The 26,505-nt window shown below is 49.8% G+C and overlaps 1 protein-coding gene across 2 annotated transcripts; it reads left to right on the forward strand.

Moving 5' to 3' along the window:
• Positions 1 to 496: 496 nt before the first annotated feature.
• On the forward strand, positions 497 to 24,761 carry Smpd4 (sphingomyelin phosphodiesterase 4). 2 transcript variants are annotated; one of them, XM_036196246.1, is made up of 20 exons: positions 497 to 554; positions 2,706 to 2,786; positions 5,127 to 5,213; positions 7,041 to 7,183; positions 7,265 to 7,340; positions 7,815 to 7,923; positions 8,005 to 8,057; positions 8,161 to 8,312; positions 10,438 to 10,567; positions 13,527 to 13,598; positions 16,843 to 16,929; positions 19,676 to 19,821; positions 20,414 to 20,504; positions 20,941 to 21,041; positions 21,568 to 21,731; positions 22,171 to 22,367; positions 22,657 to 22,890; positions 23,003 to 23,134; positions 23,290 to 23,418; positions 23,601 to 24,761. In XM_036196246.1, the coding sequence occupies exons 2-20, from the start codon at positions 2,748 to 2,750 to the stop codon at positions 23,928 to 23,930; spliced, it is 2,472 nt and encodes an 823-aa protein (XP_036052139.1). In that variant the 5' UTR covers positions 497 to 554; positions 2,706 to 2,747; the 3' UTR covers positions 23,931 to 24,761. The 2 variants fall into 2 exon arrangements, with proteins under 2 accessions (XP_036052139.1, XP_036052140.1); XM_036196247.1 differs by lacking the exon at positions 16,843 to 16,929.
• The last annotated feature ends 1,744 nt before the right edge of the window (positions 24,762 to 26,505 follow it).

Below are 26,505 nucleotides of genomic sequence, written 5' to 3' on the forward strand. Positions count from 1 at the left end.
TACCTACCTACCTATCTATCTATCTATCTATCTATCTATCTATCTATCTATCATGTATACAGTATTGTTTGCATGTGTCCCTGCATGCCAGAAAAGGGCACCAGATCTCATTACAGATGGTTGTGAGCCACCATGTGGTTGCTGGGAATTGAACTCAGGTCCTCTGGAAGAGCAGTAGGTGCTCTTAACCACTGAGCCATCTCTCCAGCCCTTGTAGAAACTTTTTTTTTTTTTTGGAGCTGAGGATCGAACCCAGGGCCTTGCACTTGCTAGGCAAGCGCTCTACCACTGAGCTAAATCCCCAACCCAAAACTTTTTAATGTAATGTAATCCCATTTTTAATTCTCTGGGCTGTTCCTGTGCCGGAACAGGAATTCTTGCCTATCTACTTTTCTTGAAGGGTATCCTTTCGCTTTCCTCCGCACTTCAGACCTCCCACCAAGCCAAGGGGGCGTGGCGCCCGGCGCAGCTTGATGACGACATTTCGGCGCCGAGTGGCCGAATGGCGGCTTCTATTTTTGAGAGGCTCGAGGTTTGGGCGATCAGCACGGCAGGTGAGTGGCGGGAGCCGCGCGCGAGGGAGCCCGGCACCGTGCGGTTTCCTCGAGTCCTCTCCGAGGCCGACTCTGTTCCTCCTCGAGCCGTGGGACTCGGGCCTCCCGGCAGCCCCTGAGCGGGCCGGCGGGGAGCGGAGGGCCCGGCTGCACCCTCCCGCCTCCCCCGGGGGCCATGCCTTTCCGCCGCCTTCCTGCGTGGTCCTCACGGCCGGTCCCGGTAGGGGCTCGATGAACGCTCGATGCGGGCGTTGAGGGAGGGAGGACTTGGAGTGAAAACTGAACCTTGGGCTTAGCGAGTGATGTTGGGCGTAGAACTCAGCATGGGTCCAGATTCTACCTTCTGGTTTCTCCGAGCCTCGGTTTCCGAGTCTCGAAACTTCGCGGTGTAGAACAGTTGTGATCAACAAATGCGGGAAGCCGCAGCTTATCATAGAGCAGCCAAAGGAGGTCTTGGCTGTGGCGCGATAAGCTTGGCCTGAGAGCGTTGACTCACAATAGTTATAAACCTCAAAAGCAGTTGGAAGCAGCGCCTGAGGAAAGTGGGTATTGAGGGGTCGGGGGAAGCACTGCATGCACACTGACAAGGGGCGTGGCTGACAGGGTCTAAAAGCTTGTGGCTAAGAGTCGTTGCCCTCTTCGTGGGAAGACCCACGTTTGACATCTCCACTTTCAGCTGCCTGCTTTCTGTGAGAGTTGCTTGTCTCCTCTAGAGCTCTGTCCTTATCAAATAATCCACAATTTTATGCTGCCCTGATCATTTTGGAGTCGTTTGCTATGTGGGCCAGCACTGAAACTGATACTAGTTTAAGAATTGGAAAAAACTGGGAAGTGATTCTCTCTCGCCAAATGGCAAAGATTGGTGGTCTCCACTCAAAACCGCAACTGCTTTCAGCTCCTACTACTGGACTTCTCTACTCACGGACCTCCAGTTCCACGTTGATACCTTTACTCCTGGTAGTGGGCAGAGCTGTGCCAGGAAAAATACCACTAGTCCTTCAGTGGAATGCAGGCTTCCTCTCTGCTCTCTCTTTCCTTCCTTCCTTCCTTCCTTTTTTTTTTTTTTTTTTTTTTTAGTTTTCCAAGACAGAGTTTCTCTGCGTAGCTTTGGAGCCTGTCCTGGATCTCGCTCTGTAGACCAGGCTAGCCTCTGCTCTTTCTAACTATAATTAGTATTTCTGACCACGGGCACAGAGAGGTAGGAAGCTGCCGAGCTATTCCTAATTTTTGGTGGCCATTTCAAAGCCTTCCTTCCTAGAACTTGCTCTTCATATGTTGCAAAGAGCGTTGTTATATGCTCTGCCCTTCTCTTTCAAATAAGTTTTTTTTTTTTTTTTTTTTTTTTTTTCTGAGACAGGGTTTCTCTGTGTAGCTTTGCGCCTTTCCTGGATCTTGCTCTGTAGCCCAGGCTGGCCTCCTGAGTGCTGGGATTACAGGCGTGTGCCACCACCACCCAGCTCAAATAAGATTTTAAGGAGTTTACTGGAATCTTGGCTGGTGTTGAGAAATCTTGCTGTTTTCTACTTGTTTCCTTATTTGTGTCAGCCTCGTGGGGTTATTGTGATGATGTACTTTCCATTATTCCTAATTTAGCACCTTTTGTATTTGCTTTCTCTTAGTTACATAGTCACAGGTCCAGGCCCACTTATGTGAAGTGTCTGCTTAAGGCATTAGAAGGGCCAATCAAGATCTGCTTTAATTTGCAAGGAGGAATCTCTTCCAAGCTTTTCAAGTAGCTCTCAGTTCTAGTTTCTTCGAGGTTCTGACTTTCTAGCTGAGCTCTGCTTTGTTTCTTGAAGTCCACCAACATTGTGCTTCAGTCGTCCTTTAAAACCTCTTTACAACAGTGCTTAGGTGGGTGTTTGATTGAATATCCACAGAAGACTCTTGGGGATAGTTAAGGATGCTGCCTGTCACTGGTAATTAGATAGGGAAATAAATGGAAAGCCCTTAGAGCCAATCTCGGCATCTAGCAAGTGCTGTATAAGCATTACCAAGCAGTCGCCACCACAAAGCTAGCTCCTGCTGCATCTTAGAAATCAAAGGAATATGTGGTGTGATTTGTCCTGAGTCCAAAATCTCCTGGGCATTGTGAAATTGTATAATCGGTTGTGTAGAAGATGTGGAGATTTTGTCTTTGTCTTTCCACAGTGGTTCCCTAAGGTAGCCATTTCTGACTTCCCAAAGGCTGCTATGGCGTTCCCTCACCTGCAACAGCCCAGCTTCCTCCTGGTAAGTGTCGGCTGCCTTTGGAAGGTTGCTGTGATGGTTCTATAGCGAGGGTCTTAGGATTTCTTTCTGCTGATTTGAAGGACTCATTTTTAGGGGGACCAAGAGTCTTGCTATAGAGCCCTGCTGCCCTCTGTTTTGTTTTTTTTTTTTTGTTTGTTTGTTTTTGTTTTTTTGTCTTTGAGACAGGGTCTGTGTATAGCTCTGACTGCTATGGAACTTGCAATATAGACTAGATTGGCTTTGCGTTCACAGAGCTCCGCCTGCCTCTGCCTCATGAGTGCTGGGATTAAAGGCTGCACCACCACACCTGGCTGTGCAGGCCTCTTGAAGTCTAGTTCTTTCTGCCTTAGTTCCCCAGCTGCTGGGTTATAATAGGCATGTGCCACCATACTCAGCTGAGTTGAAAACTCTCCACTGGATTGTTTTTATTATTATATTGGGAAAAACACCAAAATCAGTGTTAGTATACTTACTATGCCTTCTCTTAGTGCAGGATGCTGCATGCATTCAATCTCTGAACTCATTTCCTCATTCACCAAGTTAGTTGATTCAGTCAGTACTGGGGTGGCTGAGGCTGGAAGAGTGTAAAGAGTTCGAGGCCAGCCTGGGCTACCAAGTGAGTTCCAGGAAAGATGCAAAGCTACACAGAGAACCCTGTCTCAGAAAAACCAAAACAAAACAAAAAAAAAAATAGGCTGAAGCTGGGAGAGCAGAATGTGAGGCAGATAGGAGTGGTAAAAGACTGCTCACGTCAGTCCCCGAAGGCACGTCTCATGAACTTTGTTTTCCAGACAGCTTCTCCGTGCAGCCCTGGCTGTCCTGGAGCTCACCCTGTAGCCCAGGCTGGCCTCGAACTCAGAGACCTGCCTGCCTCTGCCTCCCGAGTGCTGGGATTAAAGGTGTGTGCCACCATACCTGGCTTTTTTTTTTTCTTTTGAGCTGAGGACCGAACCCAGGGCCCTGCTCTTGCTAGGCAAGCACTCTACCACTGAGCTACATCCCCAGCCCCCATACCTGGCTTTTTTAAAAAAAGGAATATTCTTCCTGCTAGGCAGTGGTGGCACACACTTTGAATCCCAGCTCTCAGGAAGCCGAGGCAGGTGGATTTCTGTGAGTTTGAGGCCAGCCTGATCTACAGAGTAAGTTCCAGGACAGCCAGGGCTAGTAATTAAATGGAGAAACCCTGTTTCAAAACAAAAAACAAACAAAACAAAAAAAAAGAAAAGAAAAAGAAAGAAAGAAAGAAAGAAAGAAAGAAAGAAAGAAAGAAAGAAAAGGAAAGGAAAAAAGGAATATTCTTCCTTAGTGTATCTTCTGGAGCCAACTGGCTCAGCCCATGGCCTTAACAGTCAGTTCTGCCTCTCTGAGACAGGCCCCATGCTGTCCCTTTTTGTTTGGCAATGGTCAGGGTATTAGATATGCTCGGCCCAAGCCTGTTTGTTGAAAGTCTAGTACCTCCTGATCTCTGTTTGTCCAGAGGCCATTTCTCCTTGGAGTCATGGATGTTCTCCCACATCCCGTGACTTCAGCAGAACTCCATGTTTTCTGTCCTGAGTATTTGTTTCACTGGGTTATCTGCTGTCTTGATGAGTATTGAATTGGCAGAGGCCATCTGTATTTCAGATTACCTTAATTTTTTGTGATTTTTCTTTTATTTTTTGAGTTTATAATACAATTACATTATTGCCTTTTTTTAAGGTGGTAACTCCAGTAAGTTTCTGTCCACTGGTTGAGAGAAAAGAGGTGGCTGGGTGGTGGTGGTGGTGGTGCACGCCTTTAATCCCAGCACTCGGGAGGCAGAGGCAGGCGGATCTCTGTGAGTTCAAGGACAGCCTGGTCTACAGAGTGAGATCCAGGACAGCCAGAACTGCACAAAGAAACCTTGTCTCGAAAAAATCGAGAGAGAAAGAGGGAGAGAGAAAGAGAGTTCTGTTCTCTGTGTTTATTGTCCATTCTTACTGATGATCTCAGTGGTACAATCGTGGTTGAGGAGGTGGGAAGTTTGTATCTCCTGTGTATAAACTCAACACCTGTGAACTGAGGAAAGGTCCCTGTACAACAGGGGTCCTGTCCCTACTTGTGGGCCAGTGGGAGTCAGTTCCCTTTTGATAGTGCAGCACTCTGAAGTAATAGGATGCCTAAGGGAGCGCCTGAGAGGTTTTGGTCTAAAGGTGGTAGAATTATAGCGTCTCTCTTTTAGAAGCGTGCTGTGGGCCTTTGATGCAACCCCTGGTGCAGACAGTGCTAGAGCCAATGCTGGCACCTCTCTTCTGGTTAAGCAGACTATTTGCAGATGCTGTGTGGCAAGTCTGCTTATGGTTCTTTCACATTGTCTTCTAGGCTAGCCTGAAAGCTGACTCTATAAATAAGCCCTTTGCTCAGCGTTGCCAAGACTTGGTGAAAGTCATTGAGGATTTTCCAGCCAAGGTACAGCTTTACCTGCAACTCCTTTTTGGTATCTCCCATAATCTTTAATGTGTCTGTGGTGGATTGAAGCCAGAAATGCTTGAAACATCCTACAACACACAAGACAGCTCCCTGCAACAACAAAGTACCCAGTCTAAAGCCTGGCATAGTGATGCATGCTATAGTCCCTGCACTTGGAAGGCAGGAGGATCAGGAGTTCAAGGCCAGGCTACATAGCAAGGCCCCCCTGTGTTTCGTGAGACCTTGTCTCAAAAACAACAACAAAGTATCTAGCCCCAAATATCCATAGTACTAAGATTGAAAACTTGAATATAAATACACACTTAGAATTGTTGAGGCCAAAAAGTTGGCCTAGACAACAAATTAATACTGCTGTTATATTTCAGTCATTTGGTATGGTTTTGTTTTTTGTTTTTTTTTTCGAGACAGGGTTTCCCTGTGTAGCTTTGCGTCTTTTCCTGGAGCTCACTTGGTAGCCCAGGCTGGCCTCGAACTCACAGAGATTCCCCCTGGCTCTGCCTCCTGAGTGCTGGGATTAAAGGCGTACGCCACCACTGTCCGGCAGTGATTTGATTTTTTTAAAAAAAGTATTTCTCAGCTGGGTGGCGGTGGCGCACACCTTTAATCCTAGCACTGGGGAGGCAAAGCCAGGTGGATCTCTCTGAGTTCAAGGCCAGCCTGGTCTACAGAGCAAGATCTAGGACAGGCACCAAAACTACACAGAAATCCCTGTCTCGGGGGAAAAAAAAATCTCTCCTTTTTAATAGAAGTCTGTTAAAATCAGAAGGTTTTTTGGGGGATGGTGTTCATGTGTGTGGAGGTAGACCTGTGTTTGTGTATATGTGTATGTGCGCAGGTATACATGTTCAACATCAGGTATTGTTCCTCAGCAGCTGTCCACCTTGTTTTTTGAGACAGGGCTCACTGGGACCTGGACCTTGCTGTTTTAGGCTAGGTGGGTGGGTGGCCAACAAACCTAGGGATTCTGCTTCCTCAGCACTGGGATTATAAGCATGTGTCACCACACCTCTCTTTTTGTATGAGTGTTGGGGATCAAACTCAGGTCTTCAGGCTTGTGTGATAAACATTTGCCGACTAAGCTTTCTCTGTCCCCATTGGAGTTTTGTTTGTTGTTGTTTTTGTTAGTGTTTGTGATACTGGAGATTGAATGTAGGGCCTCACACGTGAGAAGCAAGTGCTCTGTCGTCATATTACACCGCCAGTCCCTGAAGAATGCTATACTTGGCTGAATATGGTGGTATACACTGACAGTAGTCTTAGCAATTGGAAGGCTGAGGCAGGAGGATTTCTATGAGTTGAAGGCCCTCCTACTATGTAGCTAGACTGTCTCAACAAAATGAAAACACTGGTGGAGGAGGTGAGGAAGGCTGGAGAGATGGTTCAGTGCTAAGAGCACTTGCTTCTCTTTCAGAGAACCCCAAGTTCAGTTTCCAGCAACCAGGTCAGGCAGCTCATAGCTGTCTGTAACTCTAGTTCCAGGATATCTGACAGTGTTTCTAGATTCCACAGTCACCTGTACTCATAAGCACACACCCACCTACATATACACATAATTTTTAAAATAATAAAAATAAATCTTAAAACATATTTCAGTCAAAGGCTGACTTAATTGACCCCAATATATGGTTGGTGTGTAAAATGAGGCCAGTGGAAGAATTCACAGCTCTTCACCGCTGAACAGAGCTTCTGTGGGTCTGTCTCAGAGTGACCTCAGGCAGGTAGTATATGGTGCAAACTGGAACAGAGACAGGGATGGGCACTGGTCCTCAGTGAGCATGCCAGCTGCCTTACTGTGTACTGTTTCAGGAATTGCATGCCATCTTCCCATGGCTGGTGGAGAGCATCTTTGGCAGCCTGGATGGTGTCCTTGTTGGTTGGAATCTCCGATGCCTCCAGGGGCGTGTGAGCCCTGTGGAGTACAGCATAGCAATGGAATTTCTAGACCCAAGGTAGGTGGGTTTCCTGCTTGAGAAGGGCTGAGTACTTATTCATGCTGACAGACTCCTCTCCTTTTTAAATTTCATGTTCAGTGGCCCCATGATGAAGTTGGTTTACAAGCTTCAAGCTGAAGACTATAGCTTTGACTTCCCTGTCTCCTGCCTTCCTGTGAGTGAGCCATGGTGGTGAACAACACTGGGGAGTACCCAGACCGGTGGCTGTGCTGTGAGTGGGCAGGGAACCTTTCAGGGTCCTAGAGGTATCACAGCTTAGAAGTTCCAGTGGTAACATTTTCAAAAGCTCACTACAAATTGCTGATGGAGACTATGTTGTACTGCGGCCTGAGCAGCAGCTGGCCCATGTGACTGCGTTGCTCTGTTCTTCAGAGCTCCAGACCTCAGGGAAGGTGATGTTCAGGAGGTTTGAGAAACATGAGGTAGGACTCAAAAACACTCAGTTCTTACCTTTGTGTGTGTGAAGCTTTATGAGGACTAGAGGAAAAATTTTAAATCAAGCCCTGCCCAGAGGTCAGACCCTGTATCCATAAAGCAGGATCTGTGTGTTGTTGTCTGTCTCAGTAGATCCCCCGAAGGCTGTAACAGCTGTGCTGGTGATTGCCCACCGACCTGCCTCTCTCTGCAGGGCCCTGTGAAGGCATCCATCCAGGAGAATGTCCTCCCCGACAGCCCTCTGTACCACAACAAGATCCAGGTTCCTCCTACCGGAGGCCTAGGCCTGAACCTAGCCCTCAGTATCCTTTGTTGGCCCAAGGTGTGGGGGGGTTGAAGGTGGCTCTGCTGCCTCCGCATTTGCCCCTTGACACTGCCGTCAGACCCATTTGAATACTACATGTTCTTCTTTGCTTTGAGCCTCATCTCTCAGAAGGTACAGAAGGGACACCTCTGAGTGTGGCTTGTGTAGATCCCACAGTGGGGCCAGGGTTCTGCCATGGATGCTCATGACACTAATAACAATTTTGCTTTCCTAGCCCGTGCCTATGTCCCTCCATGTCCGAACTTCAGACTGTGCCTATTTCATCCTGGTGGACAGATACCTGTCATGGTTCCTGCCCACCGAAGGCAGTGTGCCTCCACCACTTGCTTCCAGTCCAGGGGGCTCCAGCCCCTCACCAGCCCCCAGGTAAGGCTGTCTTGACAATTAAGACCTGGTCCTTCTACTGGGAGTGGCCTCATTAATGGCATTGCCCAGTCAAGTATTGGTATCTGTGTCCAAGGTTCCCCAACCTTTCTGGGGTCCATCCAATTTTCAACGTCCCTTGCCCTAACAAAGACAGGAAGGGGTAAGGCTTGTCTCTGGCCTCATTGACAAGGCCTTACCATGGAGTAGCCCTCATTGCAGATGGGGTCTGAGTCCTACCAAAGCAATGAATAGAGTGGAGGGGGAAGGATTGTCTTGTATTCAAAAGAGATGATCATATGAATCAGTCAAAGGGGAGAGCCTGGGCTGAAAAGCCTTTTGTGCCAGGCCATAAGCTAAGCCTGATGCTGTACTCCACAAGTTGGAGGTATGCTATGACTACAGTTTGAGAGTGGATTGGGGCCTCTCCAGCTGCTTTTTCTAAGGTTTTTATGGGCCCTTAGCCTCTTGGCCGTCCTCCTTAGGAACCCTTCTGACCTAGCAGGAATTGTCTGAACTTCTCTGCTCCCTCCCTGACCTCACTGACCCAGTGCCTGATCTAGCAGGCTATAGGCAGGCACTGATGCAGATTCTGGTCTAGCCATGTCTGCTGGTATGTGCATACCAGGTATGCCTTCATCTAAAACTCACCATGTGGGCAGATGTCCTCAGAATATAGAGGTAGACCTGGGGGGTGAGGTGGTGACAGCTAGTGACCTGACCCTGATACTCTGGTAGTGCTGTAGCTGGGGAAGAGGGCTTCTCCAAGGTGGAATTTGGGTGCTAAGTGATTGCCTGGGCCTGGTTTGTGGCTTGCTTGAACTTTTCATTTTGAAGTAATCCACTTACAGAAAAGTTGCCAGATAGAACATTCATAAGTTTTTAAACCTGGATTTCCAAATTTTTGACACAGCTATGGCTCTCTGTCTGTTTTGTCCTGTCCAGTCGCTCACACTGTAACCTAGGCTGCCCTCAAGTTCATGACCCTCTTGTTTCCACCTCCCGAGTGTTGGGGTTACAGATGTGCCTGGCTTCTCTGGACTGTTTGCTATTCCATTGTGTTTCCTAGAGGCCTCACAGTCTTCTTGCTCGAGCACAGTGCGTCTGTCCACCTTGGGAAGCTGGTGTGCTACCAAGCTGCCATCAGATCTTGAGAGCCTGTCCAGTGTTCACCACCAGCTACCCTACCCATGTCTGCTGGCTGGAATCTGGTCCTTGGCGGCTGCTCACTGTGCACTGTTGTCTTGGGTTTCTAGTGCTGGGATCCAGACAATGAGCAAAGCAGTGTAGGAGGACAGGTCTATTTCATCTGTCCCTGAGGAAAGTCAGGGCCGGCACTAAAGCAGAAGCCATGGAGGAACGCTGTGTACTGACTTGCTCCTCTAGGCTTGCTCAGCCTGCTTTCTAATGCACTCAGGACCACCTCCTTGGGCTGGGCCTTCCTGTGTCAACTGTTAAGCAAGAAGATGCTTGACAGACTTGCTACAGGGAGTCTGATGCCATTTCTTCAATTTAGTCTCCTCTTCCCAGATGACTCTAGCTGTGTCAAGTTGACAAAAACCAACCAGGACAGAAGTCCTCTCTGTAGCTCTTTATCCCTTATTCCTCTTGCTTCCTGCTTGTAGCAGAGGTCCCTAGGTGTGTTTGCAGGGTGAGTGTAGTAGGTACTCCCTTCCTTGGGCCAAGTAAGCAGAACACCACAGTAGTAATGCCAAGTTCTTGCCAGTGTCCTATCAGATCTTTGCTGTCCCTGTGCTCCGTTAGTGCTTGCTTGGTCTGTGCTTAAGGATGTTAACCAGATTTTTCTACTGTAAATTCAGATCTGTGCTCTGTACCTGGATCAAGGACTTGGTGGGGAAGAATGTCAAATTATCATTTATGTTAGCATCTGCTATTCTCAATTACACAGTTATTAATAGAGCATATCGTAAGTTGTGACTTTCTGATTTCATCCCTTTTTTTAGCATCTCATTTGCTAAGTGGACAGGGTATAGTAAGGATAACAAGTGTATCAGTATGGACCTTGTGGCACTGTGTGATTCAGTATGTTGTAATTGACTATTGGTATCATTGATTTTGGTGTCAGCAGGGGTCCCTAACTTACTGTTGTCTCTGTATCTCCTGTTAGGACTCCAGCCATGCCTTTTGCTTCCTATGGTCTCCACACTAGCCTCTTAAAGCGACATATCTCTCATCAGACATCTGTGAATGCAGATCCTGCGTCCCATGAGATCTGGCGGTCAGAAACTCTACTCCAGGTAAAAACAAAGGCCAGTCCCTGCTTCTCTTTCAGAGCAAACTGCTTAGCTAACACCTTCTACCCTGTGGGGCAGACCCCAAAGACATCTAGTCAACCGGGGGCTAGATCTAAATGGCATTTTCTTGCTGTGGTATTTAGAAAGCAGATGAGGAGAAACAGATATACTCTTGTAAGCTAAATGTCATAGACAGTGTTTTCTGTCCAGATTCCCTTGTCCACAGTATTGCTTTTCTCACAAGGAGATATTCATTCACCAGTCATCTAGTTTCCAACGGTCCATCTGTGTGTATGTTCCACGTGCCCTACCTTGTCCCCTTCTGAAACCATCCCGTGTTGCTAGGGTTGGTTTCCTGTGACCACCATATGCTAGATATGCTGCAGAAATTTCTGTATGATGCTGCATGGTGAGAGCCCTCAGAACCTCTACCTTGGTTAGCAATGAGCTCCCAGACATTGAGCAGGAGATACAAGTGGCAGGACACTCAGTGAGTGGCGCTGCCCTCCTCCATGCCCCAGTGTCTGGAGAAAATCAGCTTGTGCAGTACTGGATTCTGGGGCTCCTGTGGTAGCCAGTGTTGCTCCTGACAGAAAACTGGATGGGCTGGAATTCAGTCCCACTTGTACACAAGTGGAATATGGAGTCCTGTGCTTTTAGAAACCTCTTGCTTTATTTTCATGGTAGCCCTAGGAGGCCACTGTCGTGTGAAAACTGGACTCCAGTTCTCCTGACCTCTGGCTTGAACAGTCCTTTAGCCCCATAGTCCACGGTGCTCCCTAAGCTTTGAGGGACAGGATGAAACCCATTTTATCTTGAAAAACAGACTAGCCCTTTAGTGATGTTCTCCATCCCCCTCCTCCTTGCCCCAGGAAGCACTAATTTGCTTCTGTTTCTATCAGTCTGACTGCTCCAGGCACCTGTTTCTGGAGGATTTATCTAGATGGTGTGGAGTATTTCATGTGACTGGTCTGCTTTAGCATGATCAGATTTTCCTTCTTTTTGCTGAACTTGGTGGCACATCCTGGTAATTCCAGACTTAGATAGCTGAGACAGAAGGATCTTAGTTCAAAGCCAGCCTGCACTGCATAGTAAGACCTTGTCTCTAAATAAAATCTATCTCTCTCTCTTTTTTTTTTTAAATATTTTATTTATTTATTATGTATACAGTGTTCTGCCTGCATATATGTCTGCAGGCCTGAAGAGGGCACCAGATCTCATTACAGATGGTTGTGAGCCATCATGTGGTTGCTGGGAATTGAACTCAGGACCTCTGGAAGAGCCAGTGCTCTTAACCGCTCCAGCCTTTTTTTTTTTTTTTTTTGGTTTTTTGAGACAGGGTTTCTCTAGATCTCGCTCTGTAGACCAGGCTGGCCTCCCGAACTCACAAAGATCCACCCGCCTCTGCCTCCCAAGTGCTGGGATTACAGGCGTGCGCCATCACTGCCCAACAAATCTCTCATTTTAATGGTCATGTAACACTCTGTTGTATGGCTATATGCATTCATCTGTAGACATTTGGGTTATGTCAACTTTTTAGCTATTGGGAATATTAGTGTGCTATGAATATTGATGTACAACTATCTATTTTTAGCTTTACTTTTTTATTTATTTATTTATTTATTTATTTATTTAGTTTTTCGAGACAGGGTTTCTCTGTAGTTTTGGATCCTGTCCTGGAACTCACTCTGTAGACCAGGCTGGCCTTGAACTCACAGAGATCCACCTGGCTCTGCCTCCCAAGTGCTGGGATTACAGGCATGTGCCACCACCGCCCCGCATAGCTTTACTTTTATTTATGTGTATATGTATGTGTGAGTATGTGCCATTTAAGTACAGAGGTCAGAAGAGTTTTGGATCTGAACTGCCTGAGTGGGTGCTGGGAACGGAACTGACTTAAGGTCCTCTGGAAGAGCAGCCCGTGCTCATAACCACTGAGCATCTCTCCAGCCCCTGCTTTTAGATCTTTGGGATATAAAGTATCTAGAAATAGCATTGTGAAGTCACATGGTAGTTCTGGTTACTACTGTTTTATGTTTTATAGCTACCCCCTCCTCACCCAAGTAGAGTACATAAGTTCCCTTTTTTCACCATGTTCAGGTTAGAAGAGAGCAACAGAGCCTCTAGACCAGTAGTTAAGGTGCTTGTAAACCAGCAGGTGTGTGCTGGGCGCTGAGGAGCTGAGTCATTGCCATAGCTGCTGTAGGTATGCAGGTGCTGTTCCCTAGTGGTTAGCAATGTGGCCGTCTCTTTGTTTTATTGTCTATCATAGGTGGAGCATTGTCTTTTCGAGACCTTTGTCTATTTTTTAATTAGACTGTGAGTGTTGGGTGTTTTGGTTGAGGTTTTTCCCCACCACAACCAGCCTGGGTTGTTGTTTTTTTTAAATGGCAGTCTCACTATGTAGCTCTGGCCAGTCTGGAACTTGCTATGTAGACCAGGCTGATCTTGAAGAGGTCTGTCTGCCTCTGTCTCCTGAGTGCAGGGATGCCCGTCACCATGCCCAGCTTTGGTTTTGTTTGCTTTTGATATTGGGCTAATTTTTTAAATTTATGTATTCTACATAGAAATTCCTTATTAGGTAAGGGTTGGAGGGTTGCAAGTATTTTCTCCTGTTTCGTAGTTTGCTTTCACTCTAGTAAAAGTATCTTGGTTGCACAAACGCTCTGATTTTGATAACATTCCTGTTGTCTTCTTCCTTTTTTTTTAATTTTGGTGTCACTTCAAAGAAGCTATAGCCAGAGCTGCCCCCATGTTTCCTTCTGAGTTCGCGGTTTGGCTTTTGTGCCTAGACTGGCATTCTGTTGGCATTCATTCTTGTGGGTGGGATTGGGTTCTTCGCAGCTTGTTTCTTTGACACGCGGACAGCCTGTTTCCAGCACCGTTTGTTGGAAAGATTTCTTCACCATTAAATGGTGTAGTGCCCTGTTGTCAATTTGATCAGTTAATGTCTTTTCTGCAGGTTTTTGTTGAAATGTGGCTTCATCATTATTCCCTGGAGATGTACCAAAAAATGCAGTCCCCTCATGCCAAGGTATGTCTCTGTGGTTATTCACCCACCTCCTGTCTCCTGCCCTTGCTAGCCTGCTGTGTCTTGTCCGCATGAGTTGCTTACCCCAGCTTTGACGAGGGAAACAGAAGCCCATTGTTCACCCTTCACTCGGATACTGTGCGTAAGAGGTGACCTTTGAGCCTGAGTCTGTCCCCTCCACAGTCCCTGCCACCACGGGGTGCCTCAGGTCTTCTGGGACGGAGAAATCTCTAGGTCTATTTGAGACTCATGTCCAGTTTTTCTGCCCTCCGTAGGGCCCTGATGCTCTTCAGGTGGCCCTGAGCAGGCCCTCCATGCTGTGGTGACCATAGACCTCTTCTGCCTGCTTGCTGCTCTGATTTGCAGAGCATCAGCAAGTAGCCATTTGTGATGTGTGGGCTCTGGAACCCTCCTGCATGTGGCCTAGTCTGCTTCTTCCTCCTCTCCACTTCCTCAGCCTTTCCCTTGCCTTCTCCTGGATAGCACACTCATTTGCAGAGAGATAGGTGGAGGTGGTCAAGTCCCTGGACCCTCCTGGTGGTGGTGTTCCTTGGGCAAGTACTCCAGTGGACTGGTCAGAGTAGACAGTTGCATTCAGGTAGTGAGTGGCCTGGTGGATCTTGTAGGTCATAGAGTCCCACACAGGCAGCACCAACATACGATGCTGCTTGTATCTCCTTACTCTGTAGACTGATCTTGTCACTGCCAGGTGAATTCTCCAGCACTTCCTTTAAAACATTGACAAGTATGGCCTGTAACTCAGTATTGAGCCCTGGATACTGCTACCACAGCGTCCCTGTAGCCAGTTCTGTGACTCCAACATTCTGCTGTGTTGAAGGTGGAGACTCTTCCACTACTCTCAAGTGCAGAGCCCCCCAGATGTCCATCCATTCATAGCATCACGTTGGAGAAGGAAGACAGGGAAAGGCTGAAGACTCCTCCTGGACCTTGGGCACTACAGAGAGCCTGTGATACCCTTCCTGCTTCCAGCCAGACTTGTTCATGCTCTAGGCTAGCACACAGAAGACTGGTACTGGGCTTCTCCAGGTTCCCAGGCCCCAGCTGGCTCAGCCTTGTCCATGTGGCTTGACCTAGCTGAGACAGGCTGGCTTTGCTGCTTGTCTTCCTGTCTTTCCAGTGAGTGGAAGCCACACCTGCCCTCGAGCCAACCAGAAAGGTCCTTCTGGGTTGTCTCCTGTTGAGTCTGTCTTCCATGGTCAGAGGGAAGGGTCAGTGGGTCCTCTCTGTGTGAAAGAGTACTTCCCTCTTGTCCCCACAGTTGCTTCCTCTTGGCCAGACCTTGGGTGGGTGAGCTGTGTGTGGAGGGTTGATGCTTCCTGGCTGACTGTACTTTTCTGCCTTCTATTGAGACAGAACATAGAACCCAGAGGTTTCCAATGGCTGGAAACCAGGAAAGACAGCAGCAGAAGTTGCTCTCCTTCATATCACCATCCTGTTACTGGGGCCTGTACTATACCTTCCAGAAATCCTTTCCAGTCCCTACCAAGCCCTGACTGCCACATGCAGAAAATCTGGCATCTGAGATCTTACTCTGCTCAGACTGGGTCCAGAGTACATGTTCACTCCCAGTGCCTGGGGTCAGTGCTGGCTGTGGCCTGCAGGGGACCTGCCCTGTGGGGTTCCTCTGGGAGCACTGTGGTGAGCCTGGGTCTGGCACAAAGGAAGCCTGTGAGGAGAAGGGCCTTGGCTCCCCTTACTGGAGGCTCCTCGGTGTCTGGCAGTCCATCCTTTCCTCTCCTGCAGTTGGCGGGCATGCTGGTAGGGCCTGGCTTTGGTGGGGCATGAGTGTGCTGGCATTGGGTGTGTGTTGAGGAAGGAGTGCCTTGGCAGGCAGTGGTGCTACAGGGAGCTAGGGTAGAGGGTGGTTGGGTGGGGCCTGGAGGCTTGCTGGCTTGGCTGTTTGTTCCCTTTGCTGTCCTGGGCTGCTCTAGCCTCTGGGGGGGATGTGACTCTGTCAGGGTCCTGGGGGTTCCTTCCCTTGGGAGCACCCTGTGCTGAGAGACAAGAAGTAGAAAAGTCTGTCTCCCCAGCTGGAGCTAGGAAGCACCCTTCCTTTGGCAGTTTCCAGTGTAGGGACAGAGTGCAACCTGGTGGACAGGCCAGGCCCATCTTCATAGACTGGAGAGAACATGAATGAATGGAGGGTATTTGTGGGTTTTAGATGTATATGAATTGGTTCTGTTCTATCCTTATCTACTGACTTGGTCAACAGATCCCCTCTCCCCTCTCCTGGTTCTGGGGGTTGAACCTAGGGCCTCACACATGCTAGGCAAGGTCTCTGTCACTTCTCAAGTCAACCCATGGAAGTCCTCAGTGCTTCCTCAATCAGTGCCTGAGGGACGGCCTAGGGCTTGCTCCTTGGTATTCCCAGATCTGTGCATCATTAATTCCGTTGTATAAAGTGCTCTTGCACAGAACTGACCTGTCCTGCTCTAAGGTTTTCCCTACAACGTGCCTGTAATCCTGGCACTCCAGAGGCTGAGGCAGAGGAATTGGAAGTTCCAGGCCCACATGGGCTGCAGTGTAAGACCCTGTCTCAAAACAGAATATTTACAATACCTCATGTACACATTCCAGAGAGATGCCTTTCTAAAATATCTTAAATTAGGTTGGTCAAGTCTGTGTGGATCCCATATATATAGAAGGCCAGTTGTACACCCCCACCCCCCAAGTCCTGTGCCTGGCTCAGGTTTCTTTTCTGAGCCTCACCTTGCTAGGCCTTGCTTGCAGCAGATGTTCCAGTGACAGTGAGATCCTGGGCTGTTATGTACACTGTTATCATATATATATAAAACCACATGTTGTCATTGTAGGGTCAGTGGACAGAGTTACACATCTGGAAAAACAGAACTGGGCAGACCTCAGAGCTGCTGAGGCCTGCAGCTCCAGTGGCCTAAGACTTCCTGGTGATCTCATGAGGGCTGACAGACAGCTGTGTAGGGGATCTTGTGAGGGCTGACAGACAGCTGTGTAGGGGATCTTGAGGATTCATCTATCTCAGCTGGGGCTTGCCTGTGGGAGACCCAGGGCTGCTGGGCAGTTTGTTGGGTATTGCCACTGATGAACTTTTGTTCTTGTTTTTTGTTTTTTCTCTTTGTTCTTTCTCCTGGGCTCCTCATGTTTTCTCTCTCCCCATCTCCCTTCCCCTGTCCTCTCCTGCCCTCCCTTCCCCACCCCGTGTCCTCCAATCTGCCTCTTCTTGGCCTTTCTGTTTGTTGTCTCTCAGTTGGAGGTTCTACACTACCGACTCAATGTCTCCAGCGCCCTCCACAGCCCTGCCCAACCCAGCCTCCAGGCCCTCCACGCCTATCAAGTACTGGCCTTTTCTTTCCTCCCCCTGCCCCAAGGTGGGCACAAGAGTGTGTGTTGGTACAGTGCCACAGTAAGGGTCTCCCAGAAGTCTGCTGTGGTCCTTAAGAGGGAGTCCTGAGCAAAAGGACACCCATATGTTAGAAGGTTTGCAGGCTAGCCTGGTTTTGGTGTGTAGCCACGTGACTATGTGAGACACACAGCCTGGCCTGCCATAGATTATGAATCTTCCTCCTAAGCCCCTAGCCTGCAGAGCTGTCTCAACTTCTCGGGATTTGTGGGGGAGCCTTACAGTGGTCTGACTTACCCTTGCTAAGCAGAGGACTTATGTGTGATGTGGCTCTTACCCTGTTCAGAGTTGTTACCCAGCCTGAAGGATGCAGCTGTATCACAAGAGAGTAGGAAGAACTTGGGATTCCCCCAGAGCCCTTAGGGCTGTCAGTCCTGTTGAGTCCCAGCCCCTTACAGACTCATTCAGAGGCAAATGAGAGCAGGTGGTGACCTTGTGGAGACTGCTGCCTGCTTAGGCAGAAATGACGAATGCATGAACAGATTTGAGGTCAGTAGAGTGAATCAGACCTCAGGGATTTGGGGGGATGGAGTTGGCTGATTTGTGAGAAACTGTGGGAATGTGGAGATGTACTCCCAAACAGGGCTGAGTTTGGTATACCCTGGGGAAGAGCATTAACAGTTGACATTGAATTTGAGCAAAGATGCAAAAACCAGGCTTGGCTACTGAGTGTGCTGGCATGGGATAATAAATGCTTCTCACAGTGGGGTCCCTGCTCAGAAGCAGCAGCCAGTGATGAGCTCCCATGGGAGGGCAGTGAAGGGGTTTCCAGGGAAGACCCCATGGCAAGAGCTATGAAGATGTGCCTGAGGAGGCTGGACATAGTGGGAAACACCCTGGGCTTTGGGAGCACATCCTTCTGTCATTGGGAAGTACAGATGGCACTGGGACACCTGTGATGCCCCCAGCATGTGAGCCCCCCACTATGAGAGGTGGGGAGATTGACTGGGAAGGGTGCCCGGGGCTGGTCGGTCATCTAGAACCTGCGTAAGAAGCTGGGTCAGATAAGGCGGTGCTTGCTACTGGGAGAGATGGGCTGCAGCTCCTGTGCCAGTGCTGTTTGCTGTCTAAGCTGAGGGCTTGAGCTGATGTTACTGCTCGGGATGTCAGGACAGCTGTCAGGAGAGGAGCTGTGTGTAGAGGAGAAAGAGTGGGAACCGTGGCCCTACCTAATGGTCATTACTATTGATTAGTCTGTGTGACTATGTGTGTTCAGTCCGTTTTCTGTTACCAGCAGTCTCACAGACTAGTCAACTATAAAGAAAAAAAGGGCTTTGTGCTGGTCCAGAGTGGCAGAGGGGTGCATCTGATGATGGCTTTAGTGCTGGCCAACTTCATGGCAGGAGACAAGAAGTGTTGTCTAGACCAAGCTAGATCAGCACTTGTGAAGAGGAGGTAGGCGGATTACCACTTTGAGGCCAGTCTGAGCCACATGATGTGACTGTCTGGAAAAGCCCAGGGCTGGTGGTGCAGCTCAGTGGCTGAGATCTGGCAAAGCTGCTCTAGGCCTGGGTTCAGCCCTCAGGAGGCCAGGCTGGCTTTATGGCACTCTCTGGAGATGACCCCTCCTGAGGTCAGAGCCCCTGATGTGATGGATGGTGATCTTCAAGACCCCCAGGCCCCAGCTCTTCACGCTGCGGAGTGGGAATTAGGTTAGAGCTCCTGTTTCAGAGCGTGTAGACTGTCATGAGTTCTTCCTCAGAAGTTCTAGGTAGGCAGAAGAGAGCAGCCCTCCTTTTAGCTGTGTGGTGTGACCTGGGTGTGGGGCCTTTTTCTCCCTTTTCTTTATTTTTGAGACAGTTCACTTGAGTAGCCTTGGCTGGCCTGCTGTGTAGGCTCTGATGGTCTAGTCCCATCGCTGCCTCCTAGAGGCTGGGATTGTAGGTGTATGCCACCGTGCCTAGCTCCTCAGGGAGGCGTTTTCATGGCAGGGAGGCCTGAGGAGACAGTGCTGTACACAGAGCCTGTGCGTGGTCTCCTAGGCTCTTGTGTGCCACAGGCCATGCCCTTTGCCCACCTTAACCCCACAAGTCATCAAAGCCCAAGGGATGCGGGGGAGGGGGATTGTATCTGACTGGACTCAGTCCTGCCTCCCACAAGCGCCACCTACACTCAGAGGCTGAGAGCCAATCAAAGGTCCTTTTTACACAGATTTGTGTTTGTGTTGTGTATAAAGTTCACCTCACAAGCTTGGGAGTACTCTGGTCCTGGGGACGTTAGCTGACTACAGGTCTGCTGGCAGTGGTGGAAGTGACTTGAGGCCCTGCAGGGCTGAGTCCCATCTGGCTGTGACTACACAGGCGGCCGGGTGGGCCTGGGCTTGTGGCTGGAGAAGGAACTGGGGAGAAACCCTCACTTGAGCAAGGTGAGCTTTTTGCACATGTTGGGAGGTAGCCAACCTTGGGTCCAAAGCCTTGGTAGGCTAGTGGCCCACCCTGTACCCACCCTCTAGCTCAGCAAGAGGCAGGGCCCTGAGGCCCAGCACAGGCTGCAGTCTCTGAGGGTACCCACGCAGGGCTGGCACAGAGCCACCTGCCTTGGTGCTGTGAGCTGGTGTCAGTCAGATCCAGCAGCACGAGGTGACCTGCCCAGCCTGGTGCTTGTCTCCTGTGGGCTGCAGACCATGAGCAGTAGGTGCTGTAGGTCAGGTCTGGCCTTGACACCCCCTCCTTCTCCCTAGGAGTCCTTCACACCCACTGAGGAACACGTGCTGGTGGTCCGCCTGCTGCTGAAGCACCTACACGCCTTTGCCAACAGCCTGAAGGCAGACCAGGCCTCACCATCAACACACTCCCATGCCACCAGCCCCCTGGAGGAGTTCAAGCGGTGGGTGTAGATGTGGAAGGCTTCTAGGCCTCTGTTTCCCTTATTTATGTCTACTGTTGGCCTGTTGGAGGCCAGAAGGCTGGGGCTGCCTGGCTGCTTCTGCTCCCAAAGCCTTCCCTCTAGACCAGAGGTCTCAACCTTCCTAATGCTGTGACCCGTTAATACAGTTCCGCATGCTGTGTTGATCCCAACCATCAAATTATCTGTTGTTACTTCATAACTGTAATTTTGCTACTGTTATGAATCCTAATGTAAAACTATCTGATATGTGACCCTAAAGAGGTCGTGATCCACAGGTTGAGAACCACTACTCTGGATGTTCCCTGTGCAGTGAGAAAAGCTGGCTGGCCGGACCTCACAGCCTTGCTGTTCCGTCTTACGACTTACCTCAGTCAGCAGGCAGGCAGGCTGGTGCCAGAGTCTGACTTCAAAGGAACTTATAGACTGTGTTCTTGACCTTCGGGTTCTTCTGGAGAACAGGGCTAGAAACAGATCTTACCTCAGCGAGTGCTCAGTGTTGCCTACAGTGTACCCACAGGCCAGGGCTGGCCCTGTGAGTAAGTGACAGCTCCTGAGCCTCCTGTCCCCACAGGGCTGCTGTGCCGCGGTTTGTCCAGCAGAAGCTGTATGTCTTCCTGCAGCACTGTTTTGGTCACTGGCCCCTGGATGCCTCCTTCAGAGCTGTAAGCACTGCCCCTTGCCCTCACCCTCATGGTGCCCCTATGCCGGGATGTTGGCAGCCTGTGAGGTGGGCTGACAGGAGCTAGCATCGCAGGCCTTAGAGAGGAAGTCTTGCTGAGTCTTGTCATTCTGTTGGCCCTTGGGTACAGAAGAGCCATGCTCAGCTCCCACAATCTTCCCTAAGGGGCTGGCATGAGGTACTTGAGTTCCTGTAGTGTGTTCTTGGAAGGATGTAGGAAGAGCTGCCCACTTACTGGTGTCTACATTGAAGCTGGGGAAGAGTCTAGAGCCCAGCAGGGCATTAGCCCTATAACTAGGACATAGATCTTTTCAGGGATTATCTTTGGAGCTGGGTCCAGACCATCAAAGGATGTTCCTGAAAGCCAAGTACACTGACCTACAACCACAGGCCTTCAGGGCACATGTTTCCCTCACCAGGTCCTGGAGATGTGGCTGAGCTACCTACAGCCATGGAGGTATGCCCCTGAGAAGCAGGTGCAGAGCAGTGATTCCCAGCCACGGTGTGTCTCGGAGAAATGGTGAGCACCCCCGCCCACCTGCCCCAATGACGCTACTGCCCTCGAGCAGAAGCTGTCTGGACAGACAGGTGCTGAACTAGGTGGACTTCAGGTCTTACAGAATTGGTAGAGAGTGACGTTGGAACCCTGTCCCCTTGCTTTGGCCTAGCCTGGCTCCATGGTCATCCCTAAGGTCCCCATTTCACCCTTACCAGCACAGAGCAACTGCTCTGTCCCCATTACCTTATTTTCCTTGTGGTGGGGTTACTGTGGCCTTTCCTCTCCTGGGTCCCAGTTTTGCCCTTCACATCTGTTCAAGCAGTCCTTGCTGTGTTGCCCATGGCTCTCTTGAGAAGGGTCATACCAGAGGACTGAGGTGTTCCACACCTCTCCTGCCTAATATCTGTGACTCCCTTGTATGGCAGCAGCAGCTCCGAGTCAGGAGGGTGAGCGGTAAGGAGTAAGGGCCAGTGTGGCTTCTGTCTCCAATAAGAGGCCTACACCATAGTCTTACTCTGACTGGCCCCCATCCTGCCATTGTCTCCAGGGCACCCTTCATCCAGGAAAACCTGCTGATGTACACCAAGCTGTTTGTGAGCTTCCTGAATCGTGCGCTCCGCACAGACCTGGTCAGCCCCAAGAATGCCCTCATGGTTTTCCGAGTGGCTAAGGTCTTTGCTCAACCCAACCTGACCGAGATGATCCAGAAAGGTGAGTCTTCAGGCCTGGGCCAGCCCCACTGAGCTGGGACCTTAGCTGCTGACGGGCAGCACTGAGGAACGAAAGGGTTCTGCGTGGCTCATGGACTTGCACTGTGGCGTGAGACAGGCTAGCTTGGGAACCTTTGAGGTGCATCAGAAGCTCTGAGCTTGGCTGAATGTCCCATTCCTAGTGCTGGCAGCCAGGTAATGCTGGTCTGAGCTCAGCGAGATGGGCAGCAGAGCTCTGAGCTGCAACTCTCTCAGAACCGCTGTTGCTGTCCTGGCTCTTGGAGCTGGGTCCTCAAGCTACAACCCCGTGAGACAGTGCTCTGCTAGGCTTGGAGGTACAGCGTTGTCACAGCTCCTCGGGATCCTGGAAAATGGTCTGGAATCCCACCAGGAGCTCCTGGGAAGCAGGTGCCAGCCTCGGCTTGTTGCTTGCTTTCTAGGAGAGCAGCTGTTCCTGGAGCCAGAGCTCATCATTCCCCACCGCCAACATCGGCTTTTCACGGTCACCAGCAGCTTCCTGTCACCATGGCCCCCAGTTGTGACAGATGCCTCATTCAAGGTGAAGAGCCACGTCTACAGCCTGGAGGGTCAGGACTACAAATACACCCCAATGTTTGGTCCTGGAGTCCGGACCCTGGTGAGTGGCCAAGGGTCCACCCTAGTGTGAGGTCTCTGAAGCAATGACCAGCTGAACCAGGGAAGAAAGGGAGATTGGGTACTGATGCCCCAAGCCCTCCTCTCCCAGGAACGGCTAGTGTTTTCTCATAATGAAGACCGTCCACACCGTAAATTATAAGAGTCCATTTTTCCCTCTGGGTGAGCACTCTTCCTAGAGCTGGTTCCCTGGGCCACCCTGCCTAAGTGGCGGTGACACCTCCTTTGGTGGCCCCTTGAGCCCCTTTGCCATGCCTGTGCCTCCCTCGCAGGTCTTGCGCCTTGCTCAGCTCATCACACAGGCCAAACAGACTGCTAAGTCCATCTCTGATCAGTGTGCGGAGAGTCCAGCTAGCCGTTCCTTCCTGTCATGGCTGGGCTTTGGTGCCACAGACCCAAACAGCTGCTACCCAGGCAATGACCTGGATGAGATGGGTCAGGACAGTGTCCGCAAGACAGATGAGTACCTGGAGAAGGCCCTGGAGTACCTGCGCCAGATATTCCGAGTATGTCCTACACAGTTCCCTCTCCGAGGGACTCCCTCCAGTGGGGGTGAAGTGCCCTTCCCTTCCTTCCCTTTGAAATTCTCCCTGAAAGCAGAGGTCTTCTTTTTGGTAGCTAAGTGAAGCCCAGCTGGCCCAACTCACACTTGCCCTGGGGAACACACGGGATGAGAATGGGAAGCAGCAGCTACCAGATTGCATTGTGGGGGAAGAAGGACTCATCCTTACACCCCTGGGCCGCTACCAGGTAGGTTGCTAATAGGCCACTATTGCGCTGATACCACCTTTATCACAAGGGGCACATAATGGTCACATGATCTGTCCTTGGTTTCCCCCACCCTCTTGCCTGTGTTGTTTGCAAAGGTATATTTTTGAAGCTTTTCCCACTGTCTGGGTTTCTAGATCATTAACGGTCTGCGAAGGTTTGAAATTGAGTATCAGGGGGACTTAGAGCTGCAGCCCATCCGGAGCTATGAAATCACCAGTCTGGTCCGAGCACTCTTCCGACTGTCCTCTGCAATCAACCGCAGAGTAAGTGAGCAGCAGGGATGGCGGGGGTGCTCCTGGACATAGCTTCCAGAGAGTGCTCCTTCCCCTAATGGTCCTGCTTGATCCTGCCGGGAGTCTGGGTGGAGAATGAGCCCGTGGGAAGCAGCCTGGAAGAGAGGGTTCTCTGCTGTCCCCAACCTGCTGCGTCCTTGTTTGTGACTCAGTTTGCAGGCCAGATGGCAGCTCTGTGCTCCCGGAATGACTTCCTCGGCAGCTTCTGTCGCTATCACCTCACTGAGCCAGCCCTGAGCAACAGACACTTGCTGAGCCCTGTGGGGCGGAGGCAGGCAACCAGTCCTGCCCGGGGCCCCAGGCTCAGCCTGCGTTTCCTGGGCAGTTACAGGACGCTGCTCCTGCTCCTGCTGGCTTTCTTTGTGTCTTCTCTGTTCTGCATTGGGCCCCTGCCCTGCTCCTTGCTTCTGGTCCTAGGCTACCTCCTTTATGCCATAGCTATGACACTGCTCACCGAGCGGGGGAAGCTGCATCAGCTCTGACCTGCTGGCCACCTCTCCTGAGCAGACTTGTGGGAATTGATACATGACCCATTCCTGGGCTTGAGAGGCCCTGGCAGGTTGCTTTGAAGCTAGGAATAAAGGTAGGTCACCTGAGAGCTCTTGGTCACCCTGCAAAGATGGAGTCATTCAGAAGCTAACGTAGGAAAGGAGACTGGTCCGGTTGGGCCTGTAAGAATGAAGTCAGAAGGTCCAGGAGCCATTCCAAGGACGACGAGCACTGCGCATGGGTCCCACAAGCGGCTGAGCTAGTGACCTAGGCCTTGGTAACCATTGTACTGTTGTGCTATGCAGAGCTCAGGAACTGTTGTGCCCACAGTAGGCTCTAGGCCTGGGCCACAAGCCATCAAGTGAGCTGTCTCTTAGAGTGGGTTCCAGGTCCCACAGTGCCCTGGGGCAGGCCAACAGTGAAAATAGCTACTGGTTCCCGCTGCCTAGGGATGGAGTTGGGTCCTACCAGCTTCTGTGGATACAAAATGTAACAGTGTTGCTTTTACCTGTAAAACCGAGGACTTCAAGGGAAAGTCACCTTTGTAACCCCTCTGTCTGAAAGGACAGCTTCGCAGTCAAAGCTCAGAGACTGAGGCCTCGATTTCATCCCACAGCTGACACCAGTGACAGCAGCAGCAGCTGAGCAACCCTTGGTTCTGGGTGTGCACAGCTGTTTCTCAAGGGAAAACTTTTTGTCAGGTTTTAACACTGGTCTTTGTATTCCGGTGTAATTTCAGAATTCCTCATGGGACTCATGACCTAAAATCAACCCAAAACATAACTGACCAAGGATCCGAATAAAATATTCTTTGGAGACTTTCACTGTCTGGACTGAATCTTTAGCACCTTCACCTGCATGGGGTCCCTGGGCACTTGGGAACCATGGAATAAGCTGCTGGACACAGTGGCACCTCGTTACCTCCTCATGCAGTCCTTTTTGCTTGGGAGTCCTGTTTCTTCCCTAGTGCAGGTTCGATTCACTTTAACACTGGGTGTCATGAGACCTTCCCCTTCTTAGTGTGTCAGAGCTGACTTTTGTCCATCCAGAACAAGTATCACCTCTGGCTTTCAGGAGCCACCCCCCCTTTTTTTTTTTTTGGTTTTTCGGGGTTTCTCTAGTCTTGGTGCCTGTCCTGGAACTTGCTCTGTAGACCAGGCTGGCCTTGAACTCACAGAGATCCACCTGGCTCTGCCTCCCAAGTGCTGGGATTAAAGTCGTGTGCCACCACTGCCCAGCTTTTTTTTTTTTTTTAAGGATGTATTTATTTATTTTGTTTTGTTTTTTTAATGCCGAATGCTATTTATTGAAGGAGGGAGGAGGTCTTAAATACAGGCTTACAGCACAATGGGAGAATCTCACTGTCAATGTTACAATCTTGCATCTAAGCAGTTAATGCCCAATATGCAGGATACACAGACAAGGAACTTCCCTCAAGCATTCACGAGGGTGGAATCTCACAGGGAATTAGCATAGGGAGGATATCAAGGTCAAGGTCAGCAAGCAAGGCAACAGTTACCCACACCAGGGGCCAGGGCCCTACAGGTCCCCCCCCCCCCCCCCCCCTTTTACTAAAAAATGAGCTTCTGACTTAGGTTGCGTGGGACATCAGCAGGTCACCTTACCTGTCCATCATGAAGACACCTGTCCAGGCCACACAGGCGTTCTGTCTTAGGTTGGTGAGCGCCCCCCAGGTATTACCCATCTCTGAATATTCATTATCATACAGGCTCAATTGTGTGAGAGCTGCAGAGTTAACTGTTGCCAAAGATTTCTAAGTGGTGCTGGGCTTGCAATCTGTGTGTTCGACACAGAAAAGACCAACAGAAGTCATAACCCACCCATAGCTGGTAGGCTAAAGGCAACTGAGCCATTCCCTTCCTTAACAAGCCTTACTGCAAATTGGAGTCCTTGTAAGATGGTATCCCAAAAGCAAATGGAACTTCAGTTTATAAATTTATAACTTTCAAAGCCAATTGAAATGTATATAACTTGATTTAAATTTGTCATGCCCAATAGAATGAAAGATTAATTAACTGTGGTAGCTACTTTTGCTGCCAGGTTCTCCACTGTGCTAGCTGTAGTAACCAGTTATGAAATGGCAATCCCAGAAACAGTAGTAGCGGTGGTCGTCACTGTTATAACAGCAACAATGGCAGCAGTGATGTCAGATTCTCTTCTGGAGCGTATGGGCATCCACTGGCATGGACTCAACTCCAGGAACACAAACCACCAAGGCCCAAATGACTTAAGCTGGCAGCTCTGCAAAAGAACAACTAAGAACCATAAAGAAAAAACAGACAGCTCACAAGGAACAGAACTAATGGTCTCATAATGGCTATATTCAGGGTTACAAATTTTAAGGTATCTTCAAAGGGGGGTTAGATGAATTTCAGGAGGCCAATAAATGTTGCAGAGCCACTCCTGAGAAGTAGGTACTACTCCAGCTTGAAGAGGATTGTGAAAATGAAAAGGCTTAGCTGGCATGCTACTGTTAACAAATGGAGGTCAGTGATGTTCAGTGTTATCCTTAATCTCCAAGGTGTCTGGGTGACACGTTCTCACACA

Source organism: Onychomys torridus, chromosome 8 (genome assembly GCF_903995425.1).
Source record: "Onychomys torridus chromosome 8, mOncTor1.1, whole genome shotgun sequence".
Taxonomy (NCBI): domain Eukaryota; kingdom Metazoa; phylum Chordata; class Mammalia; order Rodentia; family Cricetidae; genus Onychomys; species Onychomys torridus.